Here is a 27,030-nt window from a genome sequence, read left to right as displayed (position 1 = left end):
CAGGAGTCCGGTGCGTCCTAGCTTTGAAGTACACACATCAGCATTATTCTGCAGCTGTTCCAACAGCCTTAACTCCTCTGGCTGTTCCAGCTGAGCTCTTCTTACAGCCTGTAAAAGGAGATCATCAGAAGGATTACCCAGGGTTAGTGGTACCGGAGCAACGGCAGAGAAGACTGCCACACATCTTTCCAGATCCATTAGCGGATCAGGACTGTCATCCTTTTTCCCAAAGGTGGGAAATTGCAATTTAATGGGCATCGCTCCCACATGACGTCTACTCAAATCACCATGAACAAAAGAGCTAGGAGGGATTGAGGAAGTAGAGGGTGAGGGAGTTATCGGACCATGAAAATGAACACCAGGATGCATGGTGGATTGCATCCTGCAAGGGGTGGCTGCATCATGGCCTTGTCTTGGCTGTTCTGAGGTGCCCGTTTGGCCCTCAGTGGTCTGAACAGAAGTGGACACAAGAGAAGCTCTGTGCAAGGAGTTGTGCCTAATGGAGGCCATGTCAACAGACACATCATCCAACATTTTAACACAATTAGAGAGCGCTGTCTGCAAGTGGTCTACAGTGTTTACCAGGGGAGAAAAAACAGAATTGACGTCCTTGAGGACCTCAGTGTGATGATGTTGCAGGCGCCACTGGAGAGTGGCAGTGAGTTGGCTTTGTTGGTAGTCAAACTGCCTGTCCATGGCACCAGTAATTTCCTGTCTTCCACTCTCACTGAGCTCTGTCAGAGTGTGGGTTAGACTACTCAGGGAGTTTCTGAATTCCATGGTGCTCTGTTGTTGCTCTTCACTCAGACATTTGAATTTATGGTGGATTAGAGTTTGGAGATGTTGTTGAGTCTGACGAATATCAAGGATGTCACCTTGAAGTTGTAAGACTACAATCTCTGGAGATAAACCAGACAATGGAGGAAGGTTTGGCGTCAGAGGGAGGGCTAGCTCAGTACTTCCACACAGATCCATGTCAATAAGTGAGTTACTAGTTAGACCTGTGGCCTGTGGTCCAGACCGAGCATTCAGATTCCCAGGGCTCTGGCCCAAATCAACTCCTTTATTTCCATTCACATTATGATTTGTATTGTTGGCTTGGTAGTCAGAATGACCCTGTGTATTCCCATTGACAGGTAGGATATGGATGAGCACATTTTCTTGGGGTGAATCCATTGTTTTAATTCCACACAAAAGATTTGCTTTGGTTAGTTCTCAATGTTGAGGTCCCATCTGGGGTGCCATTTTTTATGTAACGGTTTTGACTTGAGGTTATTTCTAGGGGTGCCAGGTAGGTTGAGCCTACCAGAGAAAACATTGGTTTCTCCTTTTAGTTTGGGAGGGAATGAGTCCCATCTGGTCCGTCAAGTCACACCAATACAAAGGACTTATTAAAAGTAAGGATGGAAATATACTTTTCATAAACCCCTTAAAACATTGGAAAGAACTTCAAACAAGTGTATTCTTTTGCGTGGTTGTATTAACAACATAAATGATCACACACAACAATATAACAATTAATGCACTTATGTTCCTTTAGAAATGTCCTGTACCTCGGGCATAAAAAGAGTCCAGCCCGGTAAATAAGTTCAGTGACTGAAGTGACCTTAGTCACGCAACGTTTGTCCATAGCGTAAACCAAGTATATTCATACACTCAAAATGACACTTATTTTGCAACACAACTATAAAGCGTATCAAAGATTAACCAAAGAATAATACGTCCTCACAACTACATAAATCACAGTATACATCACCCAAACAAATGAAATACCGTGTACAAAAAGTTGTAGTCAGTCGGTCAGTCAGACAATCCGCCAACAGATCTCCAGCGGAGAAAAGGCCACGAAAACCAACGGAGAGTTGTAGTCCACAGACGCACAGAGTGGATCCAATCCTGGGTAAACTCGCTTTAAGGCTACAAAACACACTGTAAGGCAACAAAACAAACGTAATGGCGAAGCTTCATGAACTGAAGGTAGTACACATCCTCATTCATGTCTCAATCACAACTTCACCTTTGCGCAGCTGATGCTGGCTATTTAATGGGAATTAAAGGGGAAGCGCCCTATTAGAAGGAGAAGCATTGAGACGGTTCAGAAATATTCAGGGCCGTCACAGTGTGAATAGGGTCTAGGGTGGCTGTAGTATATTAGTAGTGTGAATAGGGTCTGGGGTGGCTGTAGTATATTAGTAGTGTGAATAGGGTCTGGGGTGGCTGTAGTATATTAGTAGTGTGAATAGGGTCTGGGGTGGCTGCAGTATATTAGTAGTGTGAATAGGGTCTGGGGTGGCTGTAGTATATTAGTAGTGTGAATAGGGTCTGGGATGGCTGTGGTATATTAGTAGTGTGAATATGGTCTGGGGTGGCTGTAGTATATTAGTAGTGTGAATAGGGTCTGGGGTGGCTGTAGTATATTAGTAGTGTGAATATGGTCTGTGGTGGCTGTAGTATATTAGTAGTGTGAATAGGGTCTGGGGTGGCTGCAGTATATTAGTAGTGTGAATAGGGTCTGGGGTGGCTGTAGTATATTAGTAGTGTGAAAAGGGTCTGGGGTGGCTGTATAGTACATTAGTAGTGTGAATAGGGTCTGGGGTGGCTGTAGTATATTAGTAGGTTGAATAGGGTCTGGGGTGGCTGTAGTATATTAGTAGTGTGAATAGGGTCTGGGGTGGCTGTATAGTACATTAGTAGTGTGAATAGGGTCTGGGGTGGCTGTAGTATATTAGTAGTGTGTGAATAGGGTCTGGGGTGGCTGTAGTATATTAGTAGTGTGTGAATAGGGTCTGGGGTGGCTGTAGTACATTAGTAGTGTGAATAGGGTCTGGGGTGGCTGTAGGATATTAGTAGTGTGAATAGGGTCTGGGGTTGCTGCAGTATATTAGTAGTGTGAATAGGGTCTGGGGTGGCTGTAGTATATTAGTAGTGTGAATAGGGTCTGGGGTGGCTGTAGTATATTAGTAGTGTGTGAATAGGGTCTGGGGTGGCTGCAGTATATTAGTAGTGTGTGAATAGGGTCTGGGGTGGCTGTAGTATATTAGTAGTGTGAATAGGGTCTGGGGTGGCTGTAGTATATTAGTAGTGTGAATAGGGTCTGGGGTGGCTGTAGTATATTAGTAGTGTGAATAGGGTCTGGGGTGGCTGCAGTATATTAGTAGTGTGAATAGGGTCTGGGGTGGCTGTAGTATATTAGTAGTGTGAATAGGGTCTGGGGTGGCTGTAGTATATTAGTAGTGTGAATAGGGTCTGAAGACAGAGGAGGTATAGGGCCTGGAGACAGAGGAGGTACAGGGCCTGGAGACAGAGGAGGTACAGGGCCTGGAGACAGAGGAGGTACAGGGCCTGGAGACAGAGGAGGTACAGGGTCTGAAGACAGAGGAGGTACTCGGCCTGAAGACAGAGGAGGTACAGGGCCTGGAGACAGAGGAGGTATAGGGCCTGGAGACAGAGGAGGTACAGGGCCTGGAGACAGAGGAGGTACAGGGCCTGGAGACAGAGGGGGTACAGGGCCTGAAGACAGAGGAGGTACAGGGCCTGGAGACAGAGGAGGTACAGGGCCTGGAGACAGAGGAGGTACAGGGCCTGGAGACACTGGAGGTACAGGGCCTGGAGATAAAGGAGGTACAGGGCCTGGAGATAAAGGAGGTACAGGGCCTGGAGACAGAGGAGGTACAGGGCCTGAAGACAGAGGAGATACAGGGCAGTGTTGCCCTTTTGCACCATTCAGAAAATCAGATACCAGAGTTCAGTGTGTCAGAAGAAACTCCCTTGTTACCCTGAGAGATCAGCCTGACTACCGATCACTACTGACTCCTACACCTTAACCACAGTCTGTAGTCTGTTACGCGGAGTGGAACAGGGGAACCCAAGAGCAGACTCAGACAAGGGGACTGGGAGGAAGTAGCCAAGGTATTTTTTGAAACACGGGGAGATGGAGTGCAGGTCAGGGGAAGCTCGGGCGGGTTGCTGGAAACCAGGTACGGTGGCTGAGGCTGGAGCGATCTGGCAGCGCTGTAGTGGCAGGGCTCAGTATTTGTAGAGGTCTTGATTATGGAACAGGTTGCAGCTGGTGGGGTTCTGCTCTGACTCCAGCACACCTGTCTCCGCCCACACAATCACACACACACACAGAGAAAGAGAGAGGGAGAGGGAGAGAGAGGAGAGGAAGAGGGAGAGAGAGGGAGAGGAAGAGGGAGAGAGTACAGGGGGAGTGGCGGCAGGTCAAGGAGACACAGGATGAGCAGTAGAGGGCGTTGCAGGAGCAGATGTGACAGTACCCCTCCTCTACAGGTGCCACCTGGCGCCCGACCAAGTCTTATCTGGGTGTGAGGTATGGAAATCCCGTAAGAGAGAGGGGTCCAGAATGTGACGGCGGGGCACCCAGCAGCGCTCCTCAGGCCTGTATCTCTCCCAGTCCACCAGGTACTGCTAGCCACGACCCCGACGGCACACGTCCAGAAGCCCCCGGACGGTATGAGCCGAGGGGGTGGAGGAGCTGCTGCAGGGGACTGGAGCAGACAGGTTTAATCAGGGATACATGGAAGGTAGGATGGATCCTGAGAGAGTCTGGAAGTATCTGGTGCACCGCGGAGGGGTCCATTTCAAAGGGACCAATGAATCAGGGGGAAAGTTTCTTTGATGCCACCTTCAATGGCAGGTCCTTTGATGAGAACCTTTTGGCCGAGGGTGTAGACTGGAGCTGAGTTTTGTTCCGGGCACAAACCGAACAGCCTGAGACAAACTCCCGGAAATCTTTCTCCATGGTGGGCCAACAAAAGCACTGACGCAGGAAGGCGAGGGAAACATCCTCCTCCCTCATGTGGTACCCTTCCTGCAGGCTCATCCTGACATGACCCTCCAGCATGACAATGCCACCAGCCATACTGCTCGTTCTGTGCGTGATTTCCTGCAAAACAGGAATGTCAGTGTTCTGCCATGGCCAGCGAAGAGCCAGGATCTCAATCCCATTGAGATTCTGGGACCTGTTGGATTGGAGGGTGAGGGCTAGGGCCATTACCCCCAGAAATGTTCGGGAAATTGCAGGTGCCTTGGTGGAAGAGTGGGGTAACATCTCACAGCAAGAACTGGCAAATCTGGTGCAGTCCATGAGGAGGAGATACACTGCAGTGCTTAATGCAGCTGGTGGCCACACCAGGGTATACCCTGGGCTCAGGGTTATACCCTGGGCTCAGGGTATAAAGCTGTCACTATCTCTCTTGCTCTCTCTCTCTGCTCCTCCAGGTATGCTCATGATTTGTTTGTTCATTTTTAGTTTTGCATAGTTTTCACTCAGTCATGTTCACACACACATATTCATGCACCCATGCACTTTACATACACCTTACATTATGATACATCCACACCTCATTCCTATTTCTTAGTTTAAGTTAGTAGTTGGTTTAATAATAAAGAACACTTTTGAATTGGCCTATACCTGTTGTTCGTGTCCTCTCATTTGTCACAGGCTATGAGCCGGCTTGTGACAAGTGGCTCATAGCCTGTGACAAATGAGAGGACACGAACAACAGGTATAGGCCAATTCAAAAGTGTTCTTTATTATTAAACCAACTACTAACTTAAACTAAGAAACAGGAATGAGGTGTGGTTGTATCATAATGTAAGGTGTATGTAAAGTGCATGGGTGCATGAATATGTGTGTGTGAACATGACTGAGTGAAAACTATGCAAAACTAAAAAGGAACAAACAAATCATGAGCATACCTGGAGGAGCAGAGAGAGAGAGAGAGCAAGAGTGATTAGTGACAGCTTTATACCCTGAGCCCAGGTGGCTCCAATCACTAACGACCCTCCTCTGCCTGCAGGAGGAACCGCCCCCTGCACTGCAGAGGAGGAGCCGTGACACCCCCCTCCTTAAAATGAGGGTCCCACCCTCAACCCAACTTCCTCCAACATAATCAAAATAATTCAAATTTCCCCAAAAACAAATAAACAAAAAAAAACAATCCCGGCTCCTAGCAGTAGCCCCGTGTCCCCCAGCCGACTGTCCGTCCCTCAAACTCGGCAGCCCTGGTACCTGGGGAGCAATTTAAGAGGAAAGAGGCACAGCCCGTAGGGGTCAACAGAGAAAAGGTACAAGCTAGGTTAAAGGAGCACGGGACAGAGCATCAGCAATGATATTATCCTTACCACTAATGTGTCTAATATCAAGGTTGAAAGGTTGCAAGAACAAAGCCCAACGCATCAGGCGCTGGTTGGGGTTTTGCAGGGACCTCAGAAAAACAAGTGGGTTGTGGTCAGTGAACACAGTTAAAGGGGTCAAACCAGAACCAACATAGACCTTGAAGTGCTGTAAAGCCCAAATGAGACCTAAAGCCTCCTTTTCAATTACAGAATAGTTTCTGATACTTATTAAATTTTCGGGAGAACAGTTAATAAGTAGCTATGACCTGACTTGGACCTTGGTAATGGCCCAACACAATCGATAATAAGATGCTCAAAAGGTTGCCCTACGGCTGGTATTGGATACAACGGTGCAGGCTTTACAACCTGATTTGGCTTGCTTGTGCGCTGACACGTATCACAAGTTTTAATAAACTGAGATACATCCCGCTTTAAACGTGGCCAGAAAAAATAACGAAGTATACGATCATACGTTTTACGAACACCCATATGACCTGCCACATCACCATGTGAAGTTTGCAACACTTTATTTCGCAAAGTAGTAGGTACAACTATTTGAAAGACTGGTTCTCCTAAACCCTTATCATAGTGTGGAACCCATTTCCTGACCAACAGCCCATCAAGAAGAAAATAACACTGAGCACTATTCCTCACCATTGAATCAGGAACCACTTTATCAAACAGATCAGCCAAAGTAGTATCGGCTTTTTGCTCAGCCATCAATGAATCTCTAGAACTAGTCAACTGTTCTGTCTGGAGTTTGACTGGCAACTCAAGACTTTCTGGCTTACTCTCAATCTCCTTACGAGAGGCTGCGCGGGTAACCGCACAAACTGGAAATACCTCAGGAGACACACAGTTCTGATCCGGAGATTCCCTTGCAGGGGTCACTGAAGGTTGTTTCTTACAGATGTTTAATTTGCCATCTGCCCACACCTTACTACCTGCCAAGTCATTCCCCAAAATCATGTGTACTACCTCTACTGGCAACTGAGGTCTAACCCCAACATCTACATCACCCTCTATCAGACCACATTTTAGGGTAACTTCATGTAAAGGACAAGAGAATGGAACTAAACCCATACCACATACCATTACACAACGGCCAGTATCAGACTCTTTAGAGAACGGCAAAACAGATTCCAGAATAAAAGAATCTCTAGCTCCAGTGTCCCTTAGGATCTTGATTTTAACATTCTGGTTGCCATCTACCAGGGACACTACACCATCTGAAATAAAGGCTGAAAAATCACAGCGGGAAAACTGAGAATCAAACTCAACTAGTGGCTGAAACAGCTCACCCTGGTGGTCAGAGGCTGTAACAGGACTTGCCATCACAGCAGGTTTAACTTGAACTGACTGTTTTGATTTAAGCAGAGGACAATTTTTCTTCCAATGTCCTTCAACTAAGCAGTAGCGACAGGTATTAGCATTAACCGGTGCTTTAAGTCCTCCAGACTTAAACTTCTGCCGAGGCCTTTGGAAAGATGCCCCCCAAAAAGGTGACCTACTATTCCTAGGAGTAAAGTTATTCTTATGGTACATATCACTGTTTGACTCAAAATGGCTTTTATGTGTTAGCCTGTACTCATCTGCAAGGATTGCTGCATCACTTGGAGACTTAACTTTACGTTCATTCATGTATGTAGCAACCTGGTCAGGAACAGAATTTTTGAACTGTTCTAACACAATCAAATTAGACAGACCCTCAAAAGTACTAACTTCAGAAGCTGTACACCAACGATTAAATGCAGAAGTTAAATCACAAACAAACTCAGAATAGGTTTGTGAATCTAACTTTTTCCTGTAACGAAAACGTTGACGATATGCCTCTGGCACAAGCTCGTAGACCTTCAGAACTGCTGATTTAACTTTAGCATAAACTTTACTGTCAGCTACACTCAGTGCTGCAAAAGCCTCACGTGCTTTACCTGTAAGTACACATTGCAACAACATAGTCATGTCCAAATCTGACCAAGCTCTAGCTTCTGCAATACGCTCAAATAAAGTAAAGTATGTGTCTGGATCTGACTCATCAAATTTAGGCAACAAATGAAGATTCTGTGAAACATCAAACTGTGGTAGTCTTTCCGGTCTATTAGCATTTCTCAATCGCTCTATCTCTAATTGCATTTGCATTTGCTCTAATTGCATTTGCCTTTGCATTTGCAACAGTTCCCTCTGCTGCTCAAAAGTTAATGAAGGGCTAGCCTGAAAACTTGCACCCTCACTACTAGCAGACTGACCGCCAAAAACACCCATTTCCCTAAGACCCTGCTTTAAGCTAGTTTTAACAGTCTCTTTAATTTTTTTATCAACAATCTCAATCTGATAATGTTCAGCAATTTCAATTAACTGCTCCTTAGTACACAACTCTAAGGCTACCTCTGAAGGAGCTTGAACAAAACTACACAAAATGGAAGACATTTTCCTCAACCAATACAACTATTACAAATGCTCAAAAAAACACAACTCACCTGCTGTCAATCTGGGTTCAAGGACAGGAGCCACACCCCACTATCCTCCAAAAACTACTAACTAACTGGCCCTGGTCTTCGGGCAGTCACATGTGGTGGGGTTTTATGCACACAAAACCAGTGGAGTGGAAAAGACAACCAGAAACTGGCGGCCCTCCCATAACCACGGAGGTGCTCCCGAGCCGATGTAGGGGAAAAGGGAAAGGGATGCTCTACCCACGTTCACTGCCACCTAAAACAAAAACACCACAAGCCTCCTATTGACACTTGCTGATATGCCTGAACAGGAGAGGACTCCCACCTGAACAAAACCCAGAAAAACACAGAGTGAATTGCTTAGCTACCAAGCTAACTGAACCAAAAGAACACATGGCTCTCAACGCTCTCTTCAACAAAATTGGCCCAACCAAAACATCCACTCAAACAAAAAAAATTGTCAATCTGAACTAAACTAACCCAAGTTAACTACTATCCCGGACGAGTCCCCACTTGTCACAAGCCGGCTCATAGCCTGTGACAAATGAGAGGACACGAACAACAGGTATAGGGCAATTCAAAAGTGTTCTTTATTATTAAGCAAACTATTAACTTAAACTAAGAAATAGGAATGAGGTGTGGATGTATCATAATGTAAGGTGTATGTAAAGTGCATGGGTGCATGAATATGTGTGTGTGAACATGACTGAGTGGAAACTATGCAAAACTAAAAAGGAACAAACAAATCATGAGCATACCTGGAGGAGCAGAGAGAGAGAGCAAGAGTGATTAGTGACAGCTTTATACCCTGAGCCCAGGTGGCTCCAATCACTTAACGACCCTCCTCTGCCTGCAGGAGGAACCGCCCCCTGCACTGCAGAGGAGGAGCCGTGACAGAGGAGGAGCCGATACTGACTGTTACTTTTGATTTTGACCCCCCCTTTGTTCAGGGACACATTATTCCATTCCTGTTAGTCACATGTCTGTGGAACTTGTTCAGTTTATGTCTCAGTTGTTGAATCTTGTTATATTCATACAAATATTTACACATGTTAAGTTTGCTGAAAATAAACGCAGTTTACAGTGAGAGGACGTTTCTTTTTTTTGCTGAGTTTATGTTATGTTGTATTTAAATTCATATGTGGGTGGAGGGGGGAGGAGGTGGGGGATTTAACTCGGAATATGTATAGGTAATATGTATAGGTAATATGTATAGGTAATTGGTTCTTTGTTTGTGTTTTTGTGCTTTTACTTTGCTTTTGTTGTTTTTCCAACTTAGGCTAAAAAAATATCAGAATAAAATGAAAAATCTAATCACAATGGGACATTTTCTGTCACCTAAACAGCTCTCACAGTTTTGTGGAAAACTTACAAAAACCAACTGTAAAATCTCATTGGCATTTCTACACTTTTAAGCAGTTAAGCAAGGTAACCTCCTCTCCTTCTCTGCAGGGTAAGGTTGTGATAACAGTACAGCTATGTGATGAAGAGCAGACTGGGGATGAGGAGGGTGAGGAGTACTTCCTGTTGTTCTCTGGGTCCTCCCAGAGTCACCTGACCAGTGCCTTGTGGAGCGGCCATGACACCCTGCGCACCCTCTGTCCCGGTAAGACTTTTAATCAACTGTATTAATCACACAGAGGATTGGATTGGTCAACAGACACATACAGCAACATGTACATATATCAGAGAATCATAGACTGAGTACTGATGCCCAATATTGACTGGCATTCATCAAGCTGCCCACTAAAGAAAAAGCTTCAAACTGTAGCCAGTGCCTGCAGGTTATCAGTCAACCTACCAGGGTAGTTACAAACAGGAATGAAATCATCAATCAAATCAAATCAAATGTATTTATATAGCCCTTCTTACATCAGCTGATATCTCAAAGTGCTGTACAGAAACCCAGCCTAAAACCCCAAACAGCAAGCAATGCAGGTGTAGAAGCACGGTGGCTAGGCAAAACTCCCTAGAAAGGACAAAACCTAGGAAGAAACCTAGAGAGGAACCAGGCTATGAGGGGTGGCCAGTCCTCTTCTGGCTGTGCCGGGTGGAGATTATAACAGAACATGGCCAAGATGTTCAAATGTTCATAAATGACCAGCAGGGTCAAATAATAATAATCACAGTAGTTGTCGAGAGTGCAGCAAGTCAGCACCTCAGGAATAAATGTCAGTTGGCTTTTCATAGCCGATCATTAAGAGTATCTCTACCGCTCCTGCTGTCTCTAGAGAGTTGAAAACATCAGGTCTGGGACAGGTAGCACGTCCGGTGAACAGGTCAGGGTTCCATAGCCGATCATTCAGAGTATCTCTACCGCTCCTGCTGTCTGTAGAGAGTTGAAAACAGCAGGTCTGGGACAGGTAGCACGTCCGGTGAACAGGTCAGGGTTCCATAGCCGCAGGCAGAACAGTTGAAACTGGAGCAGCAGCACGGCCAGGTGGATTGGAGACAGCAAGGACTCATCATGCCAGGTAGTCCTGAGGTAGTCCTCAACATGTATTGATCACATCTTTACTAATGCTGCTGAAATGTGCTTTAAAGCAGTATCCAAATCCACCGGATGTAGTGATCACAATATAGTAGCCATATCTAGGAAAACCACAGTTCCTAAGGCTCTGCCTAATATAGTGTATAAGAGGTCATACAAGAAGTTGTGTAGAGAATCATATGTTGATGATGTAAAGAACATTTGTTGGTCCGTGGTGTGTAATGAGGAGCAACCAGATGCTGCACTTGACACTTTATGAAATGTATGAAATGTCTTATTCCAGTTACTAATAAGAAAATGACTGTAAAAACTGTTAAATCCCCATGGATTGATAAATCCCCTTTGGAATTGAAGAATGGTTGAGAGGGAGAGAGGGATGAGAGAGAGAGAGAGAGAGGGATGAGAGAGAGAGAGAGAGAGGGGTGAGAGGGATGAGGGATGAGAGGGAAGAGAGGGATGAGAGGGATGAGAGGGACGAGGCAAACGGTACGGCAAATAAGTCTGGCTGCACTACCGTTTGGCAAACGTCCTGCCAACTGAGAAATCATGTGACTAAACTGAGTAAAAAGAAGAAGTACTTACACTATGAAACAAAGATAAATTAAAATAAAGAATGATATTAAAAAGCTCTGGAGCACCTTCAATGAAATGTTGGGCAAAAAGGCAAACTCAGCTCCACCATTCATTGAATCAGATCGCTCATTCATCACAAAACACACTGATTTTGCCAATTAATTATTTTTTCATTGGCCAGATTAGCAAATGTCGGCATGATATGTAAGGGGCCTAGACAGTTCTGTCTCACCTGGACTACTGTTCAGTCGTGTGGTCAGGTGCCACAAAAAGGGACTTAGAAAATTGCAGTTGGCTCAGAACAGGGCAGCACGGCTGGCCCTTGGATGGACACAGAGAGCTAATATTAATAATATGCTCAAAGTGGAGGAGTGATTGACTTCATCAATATTTGTTTTCGTAAGAGGTGTTGACAAGCTGACTGTACCGAGCTGTCTGTTTAAACTACTGGCACACAGCTCGGACACCCATGCATACCCCACAAGACATGCCACCAGAGGTCTCTTCACAGTCCCCAAGTCCAGAACAGACTATGGGAGGCACACAGTACTACATAGAGCCATGACTACATGGAACTCTATTCCACAGTACTACATAGAGCCATTACTACATGGAACTCTATTCCACAGTACTACATAGAGCCATGACTACATGGAACTCTATTCCACAGTCCTACATAGAGCCATGACTACATGGAACTCTATTCCACAGTACTACATAGAGCCATTACTACATGGAACTCTATTCCACAGTACTACATAGAGCCATGACTACATGGAACTCTATTCCACAGTACTACATAGAGCCATGACTACATGGAACTCTATTCCACAGTACTACATAGAGCCATGACTACATGGAACTCTATTCCACAGTACTACATAGAGCCATGACTACATGGAACTCTATTCCACAGTACTACATAGAGCCATGACTACATGGAACTCTATTCCACAGTACTACATAGAGCCATGACTACATGGAACTCTATTCCACAGTACTACATAGAGCCATGACTACATGGAACTCTATTCCACAGTACTACATAGAGCCATGGCTACATGGAACTCTATTCCACAGTACTACATAGAGCCATGACTACATGGAACTCTATTCCACAGTACTAAATAGAGCCATGACTACATGGAACTCTATTCCACAGTACTTCATAGAGCCATGACTCCATGGAACTCTATTCCACAGTACTACATAGAGCCATGACTACATGGAACTCTATTCCACAGTACTACATAGAGCCATGACTACATGGAACTCTATTCCACAGTACTACATAGAGCCATGACTACATGGAACTCTATTCCACAGTACTACATAGAGCCATGACTACATGGAACTCTATTCCACATCAGGCAACTGATGCAGCAGTAAAATCAGATTTAAAAAACATCAATCTACACACAATACCACATAATGATGAAGCAAAATGTTTTAAAAAACGGAAATATTATATTTACATAATTATTCAGACCCTTTACTCAGAACACTGTTGAAGCACCTTTAGCAGCGATTACAGCCTCGAGTCTTTTTGGATATTACGCTACAAGCTTGGCACGCTACAAGCCTCCCCAAGCTTGTATTTGGGGAGTTTCTCCGATTCTTCTCTGCAGATCCTCTCAAGCTCTGTCAGGTTGGATGGGGAGTGTTGCTGCACAGCTATTTTCAGGTCTCTCCCAGAGATGTTTGATTTTGGTCAAGTCCTGGCTCTGGCTGAGCCACTCAAGGATATTCAGAGACTTGTCCCGAAGCTAATCCTGCGTTGTCTTGGCTGTGTGCTTAGGGTCGTTGTCTTGTTGGAAGGTGAACCTTCGCACCAGTCTGAGGTCCTGAGCGCTCTGGAACAGGTTTTGAGCAAGGATCTCTCTACTTTGCTCCGTTCATCTTTCCCTCGATCCTGACTAGTCTCCCAGTTCCTGCCGCTGAAAAACGAACACACAGCAAGATGCTGCCACCACTATGCTTCACCGTAGGGGTAATGCCAGGTTTCTTCCAGACGTGACGCTTGGCATTCAGGCCAAAGAGTTTAATCTTGGTTTCATCAGAACAGAGAATCTTGTTTCTAATGGTCTAAGAGTCTTTAGGTGCCTTTCGGGCAAACTCCAAGTGGGCTGTCATGTGCCTTTTACTGAGGAGTGGTTTCCGTCAGGCTATTCTACCATAAAGGCCTGATTGATGGAGTGCTGCAGAGACGGTTGTCCTTCTGGAAGATTCTCCCATCTCCTCAAAGGAACTCCAGAGCTCTGTCAAGGTGACCATTGGGTTCTTGGTCACCTCCCTAACCAAGGCCCTTCTCCTCCAACTGCTCAGTTTGGCCGGGCGGCCAGCTCTAAGTAGAGTCTTGCTGGTTCAAAACGTCTTCCATTTAAGAATGATATAATGATGGGGCCCTTCAATGCTGCATAAATGTTTAGGTACCCTTCCCCAGATCGGTGCCTCAACACATTACTGTCCCAGAGCTCAACGGACAATTCCTTCGACCTCATGGCTTGGTTTTTGCTCTGATATGCACTGTCAACTGTGGGACTGTATATAGACAGGTGTGTGCCTTTCCAAATCATGTTCAATAAATTTAATTTACTACAGGTGATCTCCAATCAAGTTGTAGAAACATCTGAAGGATGATCAATGGAAACAATATGCACCTGAGCTCAATTTTGAGTCTCATAGCAAAGTGTCTGAATACTTATGTAAATAAGGTATATCTGTTTTTAATTATTAATACATTTGCAAAAATGTTTTAACCAGTTTTTGCTTTGTCATCATTGGGTATTGTGTGTAGAATGCTGAGGATTTTTTAATTATTTGATCCATTTTAGAATTAGGCTGTAATGTAAAAACAAATTGGAAATTGTCAATAGGTCTGAATACTTTACGAATGCACTGTATTTTCACTGTATAGTGCCTTAATGTGTTTGGACCCCAGGAAGAGTAGCTGCTGCCTTGGCAGGAACTAATGGGGTTCCATTTTAAACCCCAGGAAGAGTAGCTGCTGCCTTGGCAGGAACTAATGGGGTTCCATTTTAAACCCCAGGAAGAGTAGCTGCTGCCTTGGCAGGAACTAATGGGGTTCCATAATAAACCCCAGGAAGAGTAGCTGCTGCCTTGACAGGAACTAATGGGGATCCATAATAAACCCCCGGAAGAGTAGCTGCTGCCTTGGCAGGAACTAATGGGGATCCATAATAAACCCCAGGAAGAGTAGCTGCTGCCTTGGCAGGAACTAATGGGGATCCATAATAAACCCCAGGAAGAGTAGCTGCTGCTTTGGCAGGAACTAATGGGGATCCATAATAAACCCCAGGAAGAGTAGCTGCTGCCTTGGCAGGAACTAATGGGGATCCATAATAAACCCCCGGAAGAGTAGCTGCTGCCTTGACAGGAACTAATGGGGATCCATTATAAACCCCAGGAAGAGTAGCTGCTTCCTGGGCAGGAACTAATGGGGATCCATAATAAACCCCAGGAAGAGTAGCTGCTGCCTTGGCAGGAACTAATGGGGATCCATAATAAACCCCAAGAAGAGTAGCTGCTGCCTTGACAGGAACTAATGGGGATCCATTATAAACCCCAGGAAGAGTAGCTGCTTCCTGGGCAGGAACTAATGGGGATCCATTATAAACCCCAGGAAGAGTAGCTGCTTCCTGAGCAGGAACTAATGGGGATCCATTATAAACCCCAGGAAGAGTAGCTGCTGCTTTGGCAGGAACTAATGGGGATCCATAATAAACCCCAGGAAGAGTAGCTGCTGCCTTGACAGGAACTAATGGGGATCCATAATAAACCCCCGGAAGAGTAGCTGCTGCCTTGGCAGGAACTAATGGGGATCCATAATAAACCCCAGGAAGAGTAGCTGCTGCCTTGACAGGAACTAATGGGGATCCATAATAAACCCCAGGAAGAGTAGCTGCTGCTTTGGCAGGAACTAATGGGGATCCATAATAAACCCCAGGAAGAGTAGCTGCTGCCTTGACAGGAACTAATGGGGATCCATAATAAACCCCAGGAAGAGTAGCTGCTGCCTTGGCAGGAACTAATGGGGATCCATAATAAACCTCCGGAAGAGTAGCTGCTGCCTTGACAGGAACTAATGGGGATCCATTATAAACCCCAGGAAGAGTAGCTGCTTCCTGGGCAGGAACTAATGGGGATCCATAATAAACCCCAGGAAGAGTAGCTGCTGCCTTGGCAGGAACTAATGGGGATCCATAATAAACCCCAAGAAGAGTAGCTGCTGCCTTGACAGGAACTAATGGGGATCCATTATAAACCCCAGGAAGAGTAGCTGCTTCCTGGGCAGGAACTAATGGGGATCCATTATAAACCCCAGGAAGAGTAGCTGCTGCCTTGGCAGGAACTAATGGGGATCCATAATAAACCCCAGGAAGAGTAGCTGCTGCCTTGACAGGAACTAATGGGGATCCATAATAAACCCCCGGAAGAGTAGCTGCTGCCTTGGCAGGAACTAATGGGGATCCATAATAAACCCCAGGAAGAGTAGCTGCTGCCTTGACAGGAACTAATGGGGATCCATAATAAACCCCAAGAAGAGTAGCTGCTGCCTTGACAGGAACTAATGGGGATCCATTATAAACCCCAGGAAGAGTAGCTGCTTCCTGGGCAGGAACTAATGGGGATCCATTATAAACCCCAGGAAGAGTAGCTGCTTCCTGAGCAGGAACTAATGGGGATCCATTATAAACCCCAGGAAGAGTAGCTGCTGCTTTGGCAGGAACTAATGGGGATCCATAATAAACCCCAGGAAGAGTAGCTGCTGCCTTGACAGGAACTAATGGGGATCCATAATAAACCCCCGGAAGAGTAGCTGCTGCCTTGGCAGGAACTAATGGGGATCCATAATAAACCCCAGGAAGAGTAGCTGCTGCCTTGACAGGAACTAATGGGGATCCATAATAAACCCCAGGAAGAGTAGCTGCTGCTTTGGCAGGAACTAATGGGGATCCATAATAAACCCCAGGAAGAGTAGCTGCTGCCTTGACAGGAACTAATGGGGATCCATAATAAACCCCAGGAAGAGTAGCTGCTGCCTTGGCAGGAACTAATGGGGATCCATAATAAACCTCCGGAAGAGTAGCTGCTGCCTTGACAGGAACTAATGGGGATCCATTATAAACCCCAGGAAGAGTAGCTGCTTCCTGGGCAGGAACTAATGGGGATCCATAATAAACCCCAGGAAGAGTAGCTGCTGCCTTGGCAGGAACTAATGGGGATCCATAATAAACCCCCGGAAGAGTAGCTGCTGCCTTGGCAGGAACTAATGGGGATCCATAATAAACCCCAGGAAGAGTAGCTGCTGCCTTGACAGGAACTAATGGGGATCCATAATAAACCCCAGGAAGAGTAGCTGCTGCTTTGGCAGGAACTAATGGGGATCCATAATAAACCCCAGGAAGAGTAGCTGCTGCCTTGACAGGAACTAATGGGGATCCATAATAAACCCCAGGAAGAGTAGCTGCTGCCTTGGCAGGAACTAATGGGGATCCATAATAAACCTCCGGAAGAGTAGCTGCTGCCTTGACAGGAACTAATGGGGATCCATTATAAACCCCAGGAAGAGTAGCTGCTTCCTGGGCAGGAACTAATGGGGATCCATAATAAACCCCAGGAAGAGTAGCTGCTGCCTTGGCAGGAACTAATGGGGATCCATAATAAACCCCAAGAAGAGTAGCTGCTGCCTTGACAGGAACTAATGGGGATCCATTATAAACCCCAGGAAGAGTAGCTGCTTCCTGGGCAGGAACTAATGGGGATCCATTATAAACCCCAGGAAGAGTAGCTGCTGCCTTGGCAGGAACTAATGGGGATCCATAATAAACCCCAGGAAGAGTAGCTGCTGCCTTGACAGGAACTAATGGGGATCCATAATAAACCCCCGGAAGAGTAGCTGCTGCCTTGGCAGGAACTAATGGGGATCCATAATAAACCCCAGGAAGAGTAGCTGCTGCCTTGACAGGAACTAATGGGGATCCATAATAAACCCCAGGAAGAGTAGCTGCTGCCTTGGCAGGAACTAATGGGGATCCATAATAAACCCCCGGAAGAGTAGCTGCTGCCTTGACAGGAACTAATGGGGATCCATAATAAACCCCAGGAAGAGTAGCTGCTGCTTTGGCAGGAACTAATGGGGATCCATAATAAACCCCAGGAAGAGTAGCTGCTGCCTTGGCAGGAACTAATGGGGATCCATAATAAACCCCAGGAAGAGTAGCTGCTGCCTTGGCAGGAACTAATGGGGATCCATAATAAACCTCCGGAAGAGTAGCTGCTGCCTTGACAGGAACTAATGGGGATCCATTATAAACCCCAGGAAGAGTAGCTGCTTCCTGGGCAGGAACTAATGGGGATCCATAATAAACCCCAGGAAGAGTAGCTGCTGCCTTGGCAGGAACTAATGGGGATCCATAATAAACCCCAGGAAGAGTAGCTGCTGCCTTGACAGGAACTAATGGGGATCCATAATAAACCCCAGGAAGAGTAGCTGCTTCCTGGGCAGGAACTAATGGGGATCCATTATAAACCCCAGGAAGAGTAGCTGCTTCCTGGGCAGGAACTAATGGGGATCCATTATAAACCCCAGGAAGAGTAGCTGCTGCTTTGGCAGGAACTAATGGGGATCCATAATAAACCCCAGGAAGAGTAGCTGCTGCCTTGACAGGAACTAATGGGGATCCATAATAAACCCCCGGAAGAGTAGCTGCTGCCTTGGCAGGAACTAATGGGGATCCATAATAAACCCCAGGAAGAGTAGCTGCTGCCTTGACAGGAACTAATGGGGATCCATAATAAACCCCAGGAAGAGTAGCTGCTGCCTTGGCAGGAACTAATGGGGATCCATAATAAACCCCAGGAAGAGTAGCTGCTGCCTTGACAGGAACTAATGGTGATCCATAATAAACCCCCGGAAGAGTAGCTGCTGCCTTGACAGGAACTAATGGGGATCCATAATAAACCCCAGGAAGAGTAGCTGCTGCTTTGGCAGGAACTAATGGGGATCCATAATAAACCCCAGGAAGAGTAGCTGCTGCCTTGGCAGGAACTAATGGGGATCCATAATAAACCCCAGGAAGAGTAGCTGTTGCCTTGTCAGGAACTAATGGGGATCCATTATAAACCCCAGGAAGAGTAGCTGCTGCCTTGAGAGGAACTAATGGGGATCCATAATAAACCCCAGGAAGAGTAGCTGCTGCCTTGGCAGGAACTAATGGGGATCCATTATAAACCCCAGGAAGAGTAGCTGCTGCCTTGGCAGGAACTAATGGGGATCCATAATAAACCCCAGGAAGAGTAGCTGCTGCCTTGACAGGAACTAATGGGGATCCATAATAAACCCCAGGAAGGGTAGCTGATGCCTTGGCAGGAACTAATGGGGATCCATAATAAACCCCAGAAGTGTAGCTGCTGCCTTGGCAGGAACTAATGGGGATCCATAATAAACCTCCGGAAGAGTAGCTGCTGCCTTGACAGGAACTAATGGGGATCCATTATAAACCCCAGGAAGAGTAGCTGCTTCCTGGGCAGGAACTAATGGGGATCCATTATAAACCCCAGGAAGAGTAGCTGCTTCCTGGGCAGGAACTAATGGGGATCCATTATAAACCCCAGGAAGAGTAGCTGCTGTCTTGGCAGGAACTAATGGGGATCCATAATAAACCCCAGGAAGAGTAGCTGCTGCCTTGGCAGGAACTAATGGGGATCCATAATAAACCCCAGGAAGAGTAGCTGCTGCCTTGTCAGGAACTAATGGGGATCCATAATAAACCTCAGGAAGAGTAGCTGCTGCCTTGGCAGGAAGTAATGGGGATCCATAATAAACCCCAGGAAGAGTAGCTGCTGCCTTGACAGGAACTAATGGGGATCCATAATAAACCCCAGGAAGAGTAGCTGCTGCCTTGGCAGGAACTAATGGAGATCCACAATAAACCCCAGGAAGAGCAGCTGCTGCCTTGACAGGAACTAATGGGGATCCATTATAAACCCCAGGAAGAGTAGCTGCTGCCTTGGCAGGAACTAATGGGGATCCATAATAAACCCCAGGAAGAGTAGCTGCTGCCTTGACAGGAACTAATGGGGATCCATAATAAACCCCAGGAAGGGTAGCTGATGCCTTGGCAGGAACTAATGGGGATCCATAATAAGCCCCAGAAGTGTAGCTGCTGCCTTGGCAGGAACTAATGGGGATCCATAATAAACCTCCGGAAGAGTAGCTGCTGCCTTGACAGGAACTAATGGGGATCCATTATAAACCCCAGGAAGAAAGAGTAGCTGCTTCCTGGGCAGGAACTAATGGGGATCCATAATAAACCCCAGGAAGAGTAGCTGCTGCCTTGGCAGGAACTAATGGAGATCCACAATAAACCCCAGGAAGAGCAGCTGCTGCCTTGACAGGAACTAATGGGGATCCATAATAAATACAAATAGAAATACAGAGAGAAAAAAAGAGAAATAATAGAAAAGTTATAATATGAGGAATAAATACACACTCTCCTCTCTCCTCTCTCCTCTCTCCACTCTCCTCTCTCCACTCTCCACTCTCCACTCTCCACTCTCCACTCTCCACTCTCTCTCTCTCTCTTCACTCTCCTCTCTCCTCTCTCCTCTCTCCTCTCTCCACTCTCCACTCTCCACTCTCCACTCTCCACTCTCCACTCTCCTCTCTCCACTCTCCACTCTCCACTCTCCTCTCTCCTCTCTCCTCTCTCCTCTCTTCATCTCTCTTCCCCCATATGCCTCTCTCCTCTCTCCTCTCTCCTCTCTCCTCTCTTCATCTCTCTTCCCCCATATGCCTCTCTCCTCTCTCCTCTCTCCACTCTCCTCTCTTCATCTCTCTTCCTCCATATGCCTCTCTCCTCTCTCCTCTCTCCACTCTCCTCTCTTCATCTCTCTTCCCCCATATGCCTCTCTCCTCTCTCCTCTCTCCACTCTCCTCTCTTCATCTCTCTTCCCCCATATGCCTCTCTCCTCTCTCCTCTCCTCATCTCTAACACTCTCCTCCCTCCTCATCTCTGTCCCCCAGCCCATGACTGCTGTGAGGCGGTGCAGGTCACCCTGTGCAGGGCCCGACCCGGCCATCCCCCGGCCGGTGAACCCCCGGTGTCTGTGGTGGCGGTGGCGGAGCAGCTGTTCAACTTCGTCCAGGACCTGGCCTTCGACATGGCCCAGTTTCTGGTGAGCATCTAGGTCGAAAATATCAAGATTGAGTCAAGAGTATTTAGAACAAAGCTGGTCCCTGCACGTGAATATAACATTGTCCTCACCTGGTATCTTCAACCTAGGTGAGCACTGCAGGGAGGCCAGACGGCCTTGAGGGGGCGATGTTACTCGATGAATGTCAGATCCCTCTGGAGGAATGTGAGAGACTGGATGAGAGTCTGTCCCTGGCACTGAGACACCTGGACCTGCCTGATGGGTGGAACCTACTGGGGACACACCTCAGGAACAGCACTGGTGAGGGAGGGAGGGAGAGAGAGAGAGAGAGAGAGAGAGAGAGAGAGAGAGAGAGAGAGAGAGAGAGAGAGAGAGAGAGAGAGAGAGAGAGAGAGAGAGAGAGAGAGAGAGAGAGAGAGAGGAGAGAGAGAGAGAGAGAGAGAGAGAGAGAGAGAGAGAGAGAGAGAGAGAGAGAGAGAGAGAGAGAGAGAGAGAGAGAGAGAGAGAGAGAGAGAGAGAGAGAGAGAGAGAGAGAGAGAGAGAGAGAGAGAGAGAGAGAGAGAGAGAGAGAAATTGTGCCCCTCATTGATTCAAATGGCAAATACATTCAAGAGGATTAACTTTTCCCAAACACAAAGTGGCTAAGCTCAGGTGCCTAAACACTAGACCCTGGAGCTGTTGTCAGAGGACAGACTAGGGTCCCCCAGCCACATTATAAGTCACACGGGCACAAATGACCTGAATAATATTAAGAAATGCTATAGATGGAAGGAAAGTAGTGTGGAAACATAACTAAAAACAATTGGGCAACAACAAATTCAATCCCTTCTCGACAATTTCCTGGACAAAATGTTTTGTAAATGTTTCACTGTAATAGTGAAGGTGTAAACTTGGCAGTAGAAAACATCAACAGTATACTTGACCTCTCAGCTTCCCTATCAAATCTAAACATGTCAAGCAGAAAATCTAAGAAAATGAACAACAATGACAAATGGTTTGATGAAGAATGCAAAAACCTAAGAAAGAAATTAAGAAAACTATCCAACCAAAAACATAGAGACCCAGAAAACCCGAGTCTACTCCTTCACTATGGTGAATCACTAAAACAATACAGAAATACACTACGGAAAAAGAAGGAACAGCATGTCAGAAATCAGCTCAATGTAATTGAAGAATCCATAGACTCTAACCACTTCTGGGAAAATTGGAAAACACTAAACAAGCAACAACACGAAGAATTATCTATCCAAAATGGAGATGTGTGGATAAACCCCTTCTACAATCGTTTTTTCTCTATAACAAAGAATAAACAGCAAACACATATATACATGATCAAATAGTAGTCTCTCTCTGTGTGTAACTCTGAACAGTGTAGTCTCTCTGTGTGTAACTCTGAACAGTGTAGTCTCTCTCTGTGTGTAACTCTGAACAGTGTAGTCTCTCTCTGTGTGTAACTCTGAACAGTGTAGTCTCTCTGTGTGTAACTCTGAACAGTGTAGTCTCTCTGTGTGTAACTCTGAACAGTGTAGTCTCTCTCTGTGTGTAACTCTGAGCAGTGTAGTCTCTCTGTGTGTAACTCTGAACAGTGTAGTCTCTCTCTGTGTGTAACTCTGAACAGTGTAGTCTCTCTGTGTGTAACTCTGAACAGTGTAGTCTCTCTCTGTGTGTAACTCTGAGCAGTGTAGTCTCTCTGTGTGTAACTCTGAACAGTGTAGTCTCTCTGTGTGTAACTCTGAACAGTGTAGTCTCTCTCTGTGTGTAACTCTGAGCAGTGTAGTCTCTCTGTGTGTAACTCTGAACAGTGTAGTCTCTCTCTGTGTGTAACTCTGAACAGTGTAGTCTCTCTGTGTGTAACTCTGAACAGTGTAGTCTCTCTCTGTGTGTAACTCTGAACAGTGTAGTCTCTCTGTGTGTAACTCTGAACACTGTAGTCTCTCTGTGTGTAACTCTGAACAGTGTAGTCTCTCTGTGTGTAACTCTGAACAGTGTAGTCTCTCTGTGTGTGTAACTCTGAACAGTGTAGTCTCTCTGTGTGTGTAACTCTGAACAGTGTAGTCTCTGTGTGTAACTCTGAACAGTGTAGTCTCTCTGTGTAACTCTGAACAGTGTAGTCTCTCTGTGTAACTCTGAACAGTGTAGTCTCTCTGAACAGTGTAGTCTCTCTGTGTGTGTAACTCTGAACAGTGTAGTCTCTCTGTGTAACTCTGAACAGTGTATTCTCTCTGTGTGAGTAACTCTGAACAGTGTAGTCTCTCTGTGTAACTCTGAACAGTGTAGTCTCTCTCTGTGTAACTCTGAACAGTGTAGTCTCTCTCTGTGTAACTCTGAACAGTGTAGTCTCTCTCTGTGTAACTCTGAACAGTGTAGTCTCTCTCTGTGTGTAACTCTGAACAGTGTAGTCTCTCTCTGTGTGTAACTCTGAACAGTGTAGTCTCTCTGTGTGTAACTCTGAACAGTGTAGTCTCTCTCTGTGTAACTCTGAACAGTGTAGTCTCTCTGTGTAACTCTGAACAGTGTAGTCTCTCTGTGTGTAACTCTGAACAGTATAGTCTGCCCCCAGAGGACTGACAACAGAACAAGACAGTGCTGCAGCTTTTAAAGTCCCAGAAATAGCCTGATAATCTGTTAGTGAGACAGACTGTATATCTGTCAGTCCAGTGTTCTGGTCCTGTAGAGAGTCCTCATCTTCACAGTCCTCATCTTCACAGTCCTCATCTTCACAGTCCTCATCTTCACAGTCCTCATCTTCACAGGCCTCATCTTCACAGTCCTCATCTTCACAGTCCTCATCTTCACAGGCCTCATCTTCACAGGCCTCATCTTCACAGTCCTCATCTTCACAGTCCTCATCTTCACAGTCCTCATCTTCACAGTCCTCATCTTCACAGGCCTCATCTTCACAGTCCTCATCTTCACAGTCCCCATCTTCACAGTCCTCATCTTCACAGTCCTCATCTTCACAGTCCTCATCTTCACAGTCCTCATCTTCACAGTCCTCATCTTCACAGTCCTCATCTTCACAGTCCTCATCTTCACAGTCCTCATCTTCACAGTCCTCATCTTCACAGTCCTCATCTTCACAGTCCTCATCTTCACAGTCCTCATCTTCACAGTCCTCATCTTCACAGTCCTCATCTTCACAGTCCTCATCTTCACAGTCCCCATCTTCACAGTCCTCATCTTCACAGTCCCCTGCAGCCAATTCATCCTGTGGCCCAATACCAGTCATACCACTGGGCCGTCCTGCATCGCCAGCAGACTGGTCCATTCACTACACTATACGTTCACTAGCTGTTGATGTCCACTGCTCTAAGTACAGCTCTGAAAGTACTGCCCTCTACCATGGAGTCTGGCAGGTCTAACTGGCTGATCAGGGATCAGTTGGTGAGATAATACAGCAGTAGACAGTACAGCTCTCTACCATGGAGTCTGGCAGGTCTAACTGGCTGATCAGGGATCAGTTGGTGAGATAATACAACAGTAGACAGTACAGCTCTCTACCATGGAGTCTGGCAGGTCTAACTAGCTGATCAGGGATCAGTTGGTGAGGTAATACACCAGTAGACAGTACAGCTCTCTACCATGGAGTCTGGCAGGTCTAACTGGCTGATCAGGGATCAGTTGGTGAGGTAATACAACAGTAGACACACACAGGCTAGCAGTACCACTAACACATACCGTACTGACCTGACCTGACCTGACCTGACCTGACCTGACCTGACCTGTCCTGTCCTGTCCTGTCCTGTCCTGTCCTGACCTGTCCCGTCCTGTACTGACCTGACCTGACCTGTCCTGTACTGACCTGACCTGACCTGTCCTGTACTGACCTGACCTGACCTGTCCTGTCCTGTACTGACCTGACCTGACCTGTCCTGTCCTGTACTGACCTGACCTGTCCTGTACTGACCTGACCTGTCCTGTACTGACCTGACCTGACCTGACCTGTCCTGTACTGACCTGACCTGTCCTGTACTGACCTGTCCTGTCCTGTACTGACCTGTCCTGTCCTGTACTGACCTGTCCTGTCCTGTCCTGGACTGACCTGTCCTGTCCTGTCCTGTACTGACCTGACCTGTCCTGTACTGACCTGTCCTGTCCTGTACTGACCTGTCCTGTCCTGTACTGACCTGTCCTGACCTGACCTGTCCTGTCCTGTACTGACCTGTCCTGTCCTGTACTGACCTGACCTGACCTGTCCTGTACTGACCTGTCCTGTCCTGTCCTGTACTGACCTGTCCTGTACTGACCTGTCCTGTCCTGTCCTGGACTGACCTGTCCTGTCCTGTACTGACCTGTCCTGTCCTGTCCTGTACTGACCTGTCCTGTCCTGTCCTGTACTGACCTGACCTGTCCTGTCCTGTACTGACCTGTCCTGTCCTGTACTGACCTGACCTGACCCTCTCTCTCTCTCTCTCTCTCTCTCTCTCGCTCCTTCCCTCCCCTTTGTCTCATTCCTTCCCTCCCTCCATCCCTGCAGAGCCCCAGGAGACGTTGGTCCACTTTGCAGCACGGCGGGGTCTTAAGAGGGTAGCTGTGTGGCTCCTACTGCAACCAGGGGCCCCTGAAGCCCTCAGACTGACCAACAGACAGGGGGCCACACCTGCAAGCGTCGCTCAGCAGCGGAGCCACCGAGAGCTGCACCAGCTCCTCACAAAGTAAGGACAGATCGTGATGTTGTTTCTCCCAGCTGGATGTTGTGGTGATGTCTGACAATTTAGAGAATCCCAGTCAGACTAACGGACAGAATCCCAGTCAGACTAACGGACAGAATCCCAGTGAATCCCAGTCAGACTAACGGACAGAATCCCAGTCAGACTAACGGACAGAATCCCAGAGAATCCCAGTCAGACTAACGGACAGAATCCCAGTGAATCCCAGTCAGACTAACGGACAGAATCCCAGAGAATCCCAGTCAGACTAACGGACAGAATCCCAGAGAATCCCAGTCAGACTAACGGACAGAATCCCAGAGAATCCCAGTCAGACTAACGGACAGAATCCCAGAGAATCCCAGTCAGACTAACGGACAGAATCCCAGAGAATCCCAGTCAGACTAACGGACAGAATCCCAGTCAGACTAACGGACAGAATCCCAGAGAATCCCAGTCAGACTAACGGACAGAATCCCAGAGAATCCCAGTCAGACTAACGGACAGAATCCCAGTAAAACCAGACGATTAATAACACTACTTGCTGGCTGCTGACCTGCGCTGTGTTGGCCAATCACATGACCTCCTCACGCTGTGTTGGCCAATCACATGACCTCCTCATGCTGTGTTGGCCAATCACACGACCTCCTCACACTGTGTTGGCCAATCACATGACCCTGAGTCTTCAGGTAGTTTATTTTGGTCCACACAGAGCGGAGAGAAAGACATACAGAGGGACTGTCCATCCATCCTCCACCGGGTCCAGGGTGGTGTGTAACCTTCCCAGGCTGAACACCCACACCCTGACAGTGGGCACAGCACCGGGCACAGCCCCCCCTACCCTCCAGAGACTGGTGGAGGAGCTGAGACCCCTGGTCAGGGTGAGCTGTGAACCCCTGGTACCCCCCGAACACTACTCTACCCCTTGTACCTTACCACCCTAACACTACTCTACCCCTGGTACCTTACCACCCTAACACTACTCTACCTCTACCCCTGGTACCTTACCACCCTAACACTACTCTACCTCAACCCCTGGTACCTTACCACCCTAACACTACTCTACCCCTGGTACCTTACCACCCTAACACTACTCTACCCCTGGTACCTTACCACCCTAACACTACTCTACCCCTGGTACCTTACCACCCTAACACTACTCTACCCCTGGTACCTTACCACCCTAACACTACTCTACCCCTGGTACCTTACCACCCTAACACTACTCTACCCCTGGTACCTTACCACCCTAACACTACTCTACCCCTGGTACCTTACCACCCTAACACTACTCTACCCCTGGTACCTTACCACCCTAACACTACTCTACCTCTACCCCTGGTACCTTACCACCCTAACACTACTCTACCTCTGGTACCTTACCACCCTAACACTACTCTACCCCTGGTACCTTACCACCCTAACACTACTCTACCTCTGGTACCTTACCACCCTAACACTACTCTACCCCTGGTACCTTACCATCCTAACACTACTCTACCTCTACCCCTGGTACCTTACCACCCTAACACTACTCTACCCC

The 27,030-nt window shown here is 46.9% G+C and overlaps 1 protein-coding gene across 1 annotated transcript; it reads left to right on the top strand.

The window, feature by feature from the left end:
* The first annotated feature begins 630 nt into the window (after nucleotides 1–630).
* Nucleotides 631–25,497, top strand: si:dkey-172h23.2 (uncharacterized protein LOC393772 homolog). Its single transcript, XM_055900309.1, has 5 exons — nucleotides 631–744; nucleotides 10,047–10,200; nucleotides 20,708–20,859; nucleotides 20,967–21,132; nucleotides 25,316–25,497. The coding sequence occupies exons 1-5, from the start codon at nucleotides 631–633 to the stop codon at nucleotides 25,495–25,497; spliced, it is 768 nt and encodes a 255-aa protein (XP_055756284.1).
* The last annotated feature ends 1,533 nt before the right edge of the window (nucleotides 25,498–27,030 follow it).

Source organism: Salvelinus fontinalis, chromosome 35 (assembly GCF_029448725.1).
Source record: "Salvelinus fontinalis isolate EN_2023a chromosome 35, ASM2944872v1, whole genome shotgun sequence".
Classification (NCBI taxonomy): Eukaryota; Metazoa; Chordata; class Actinopteri; order Salmoniformes; family Salmonidae; genus Salvelinus; species Salvelinus fontinalis.
This window is presented reverse-complemented; position numbering and strand designations above follow the sequence as displayed.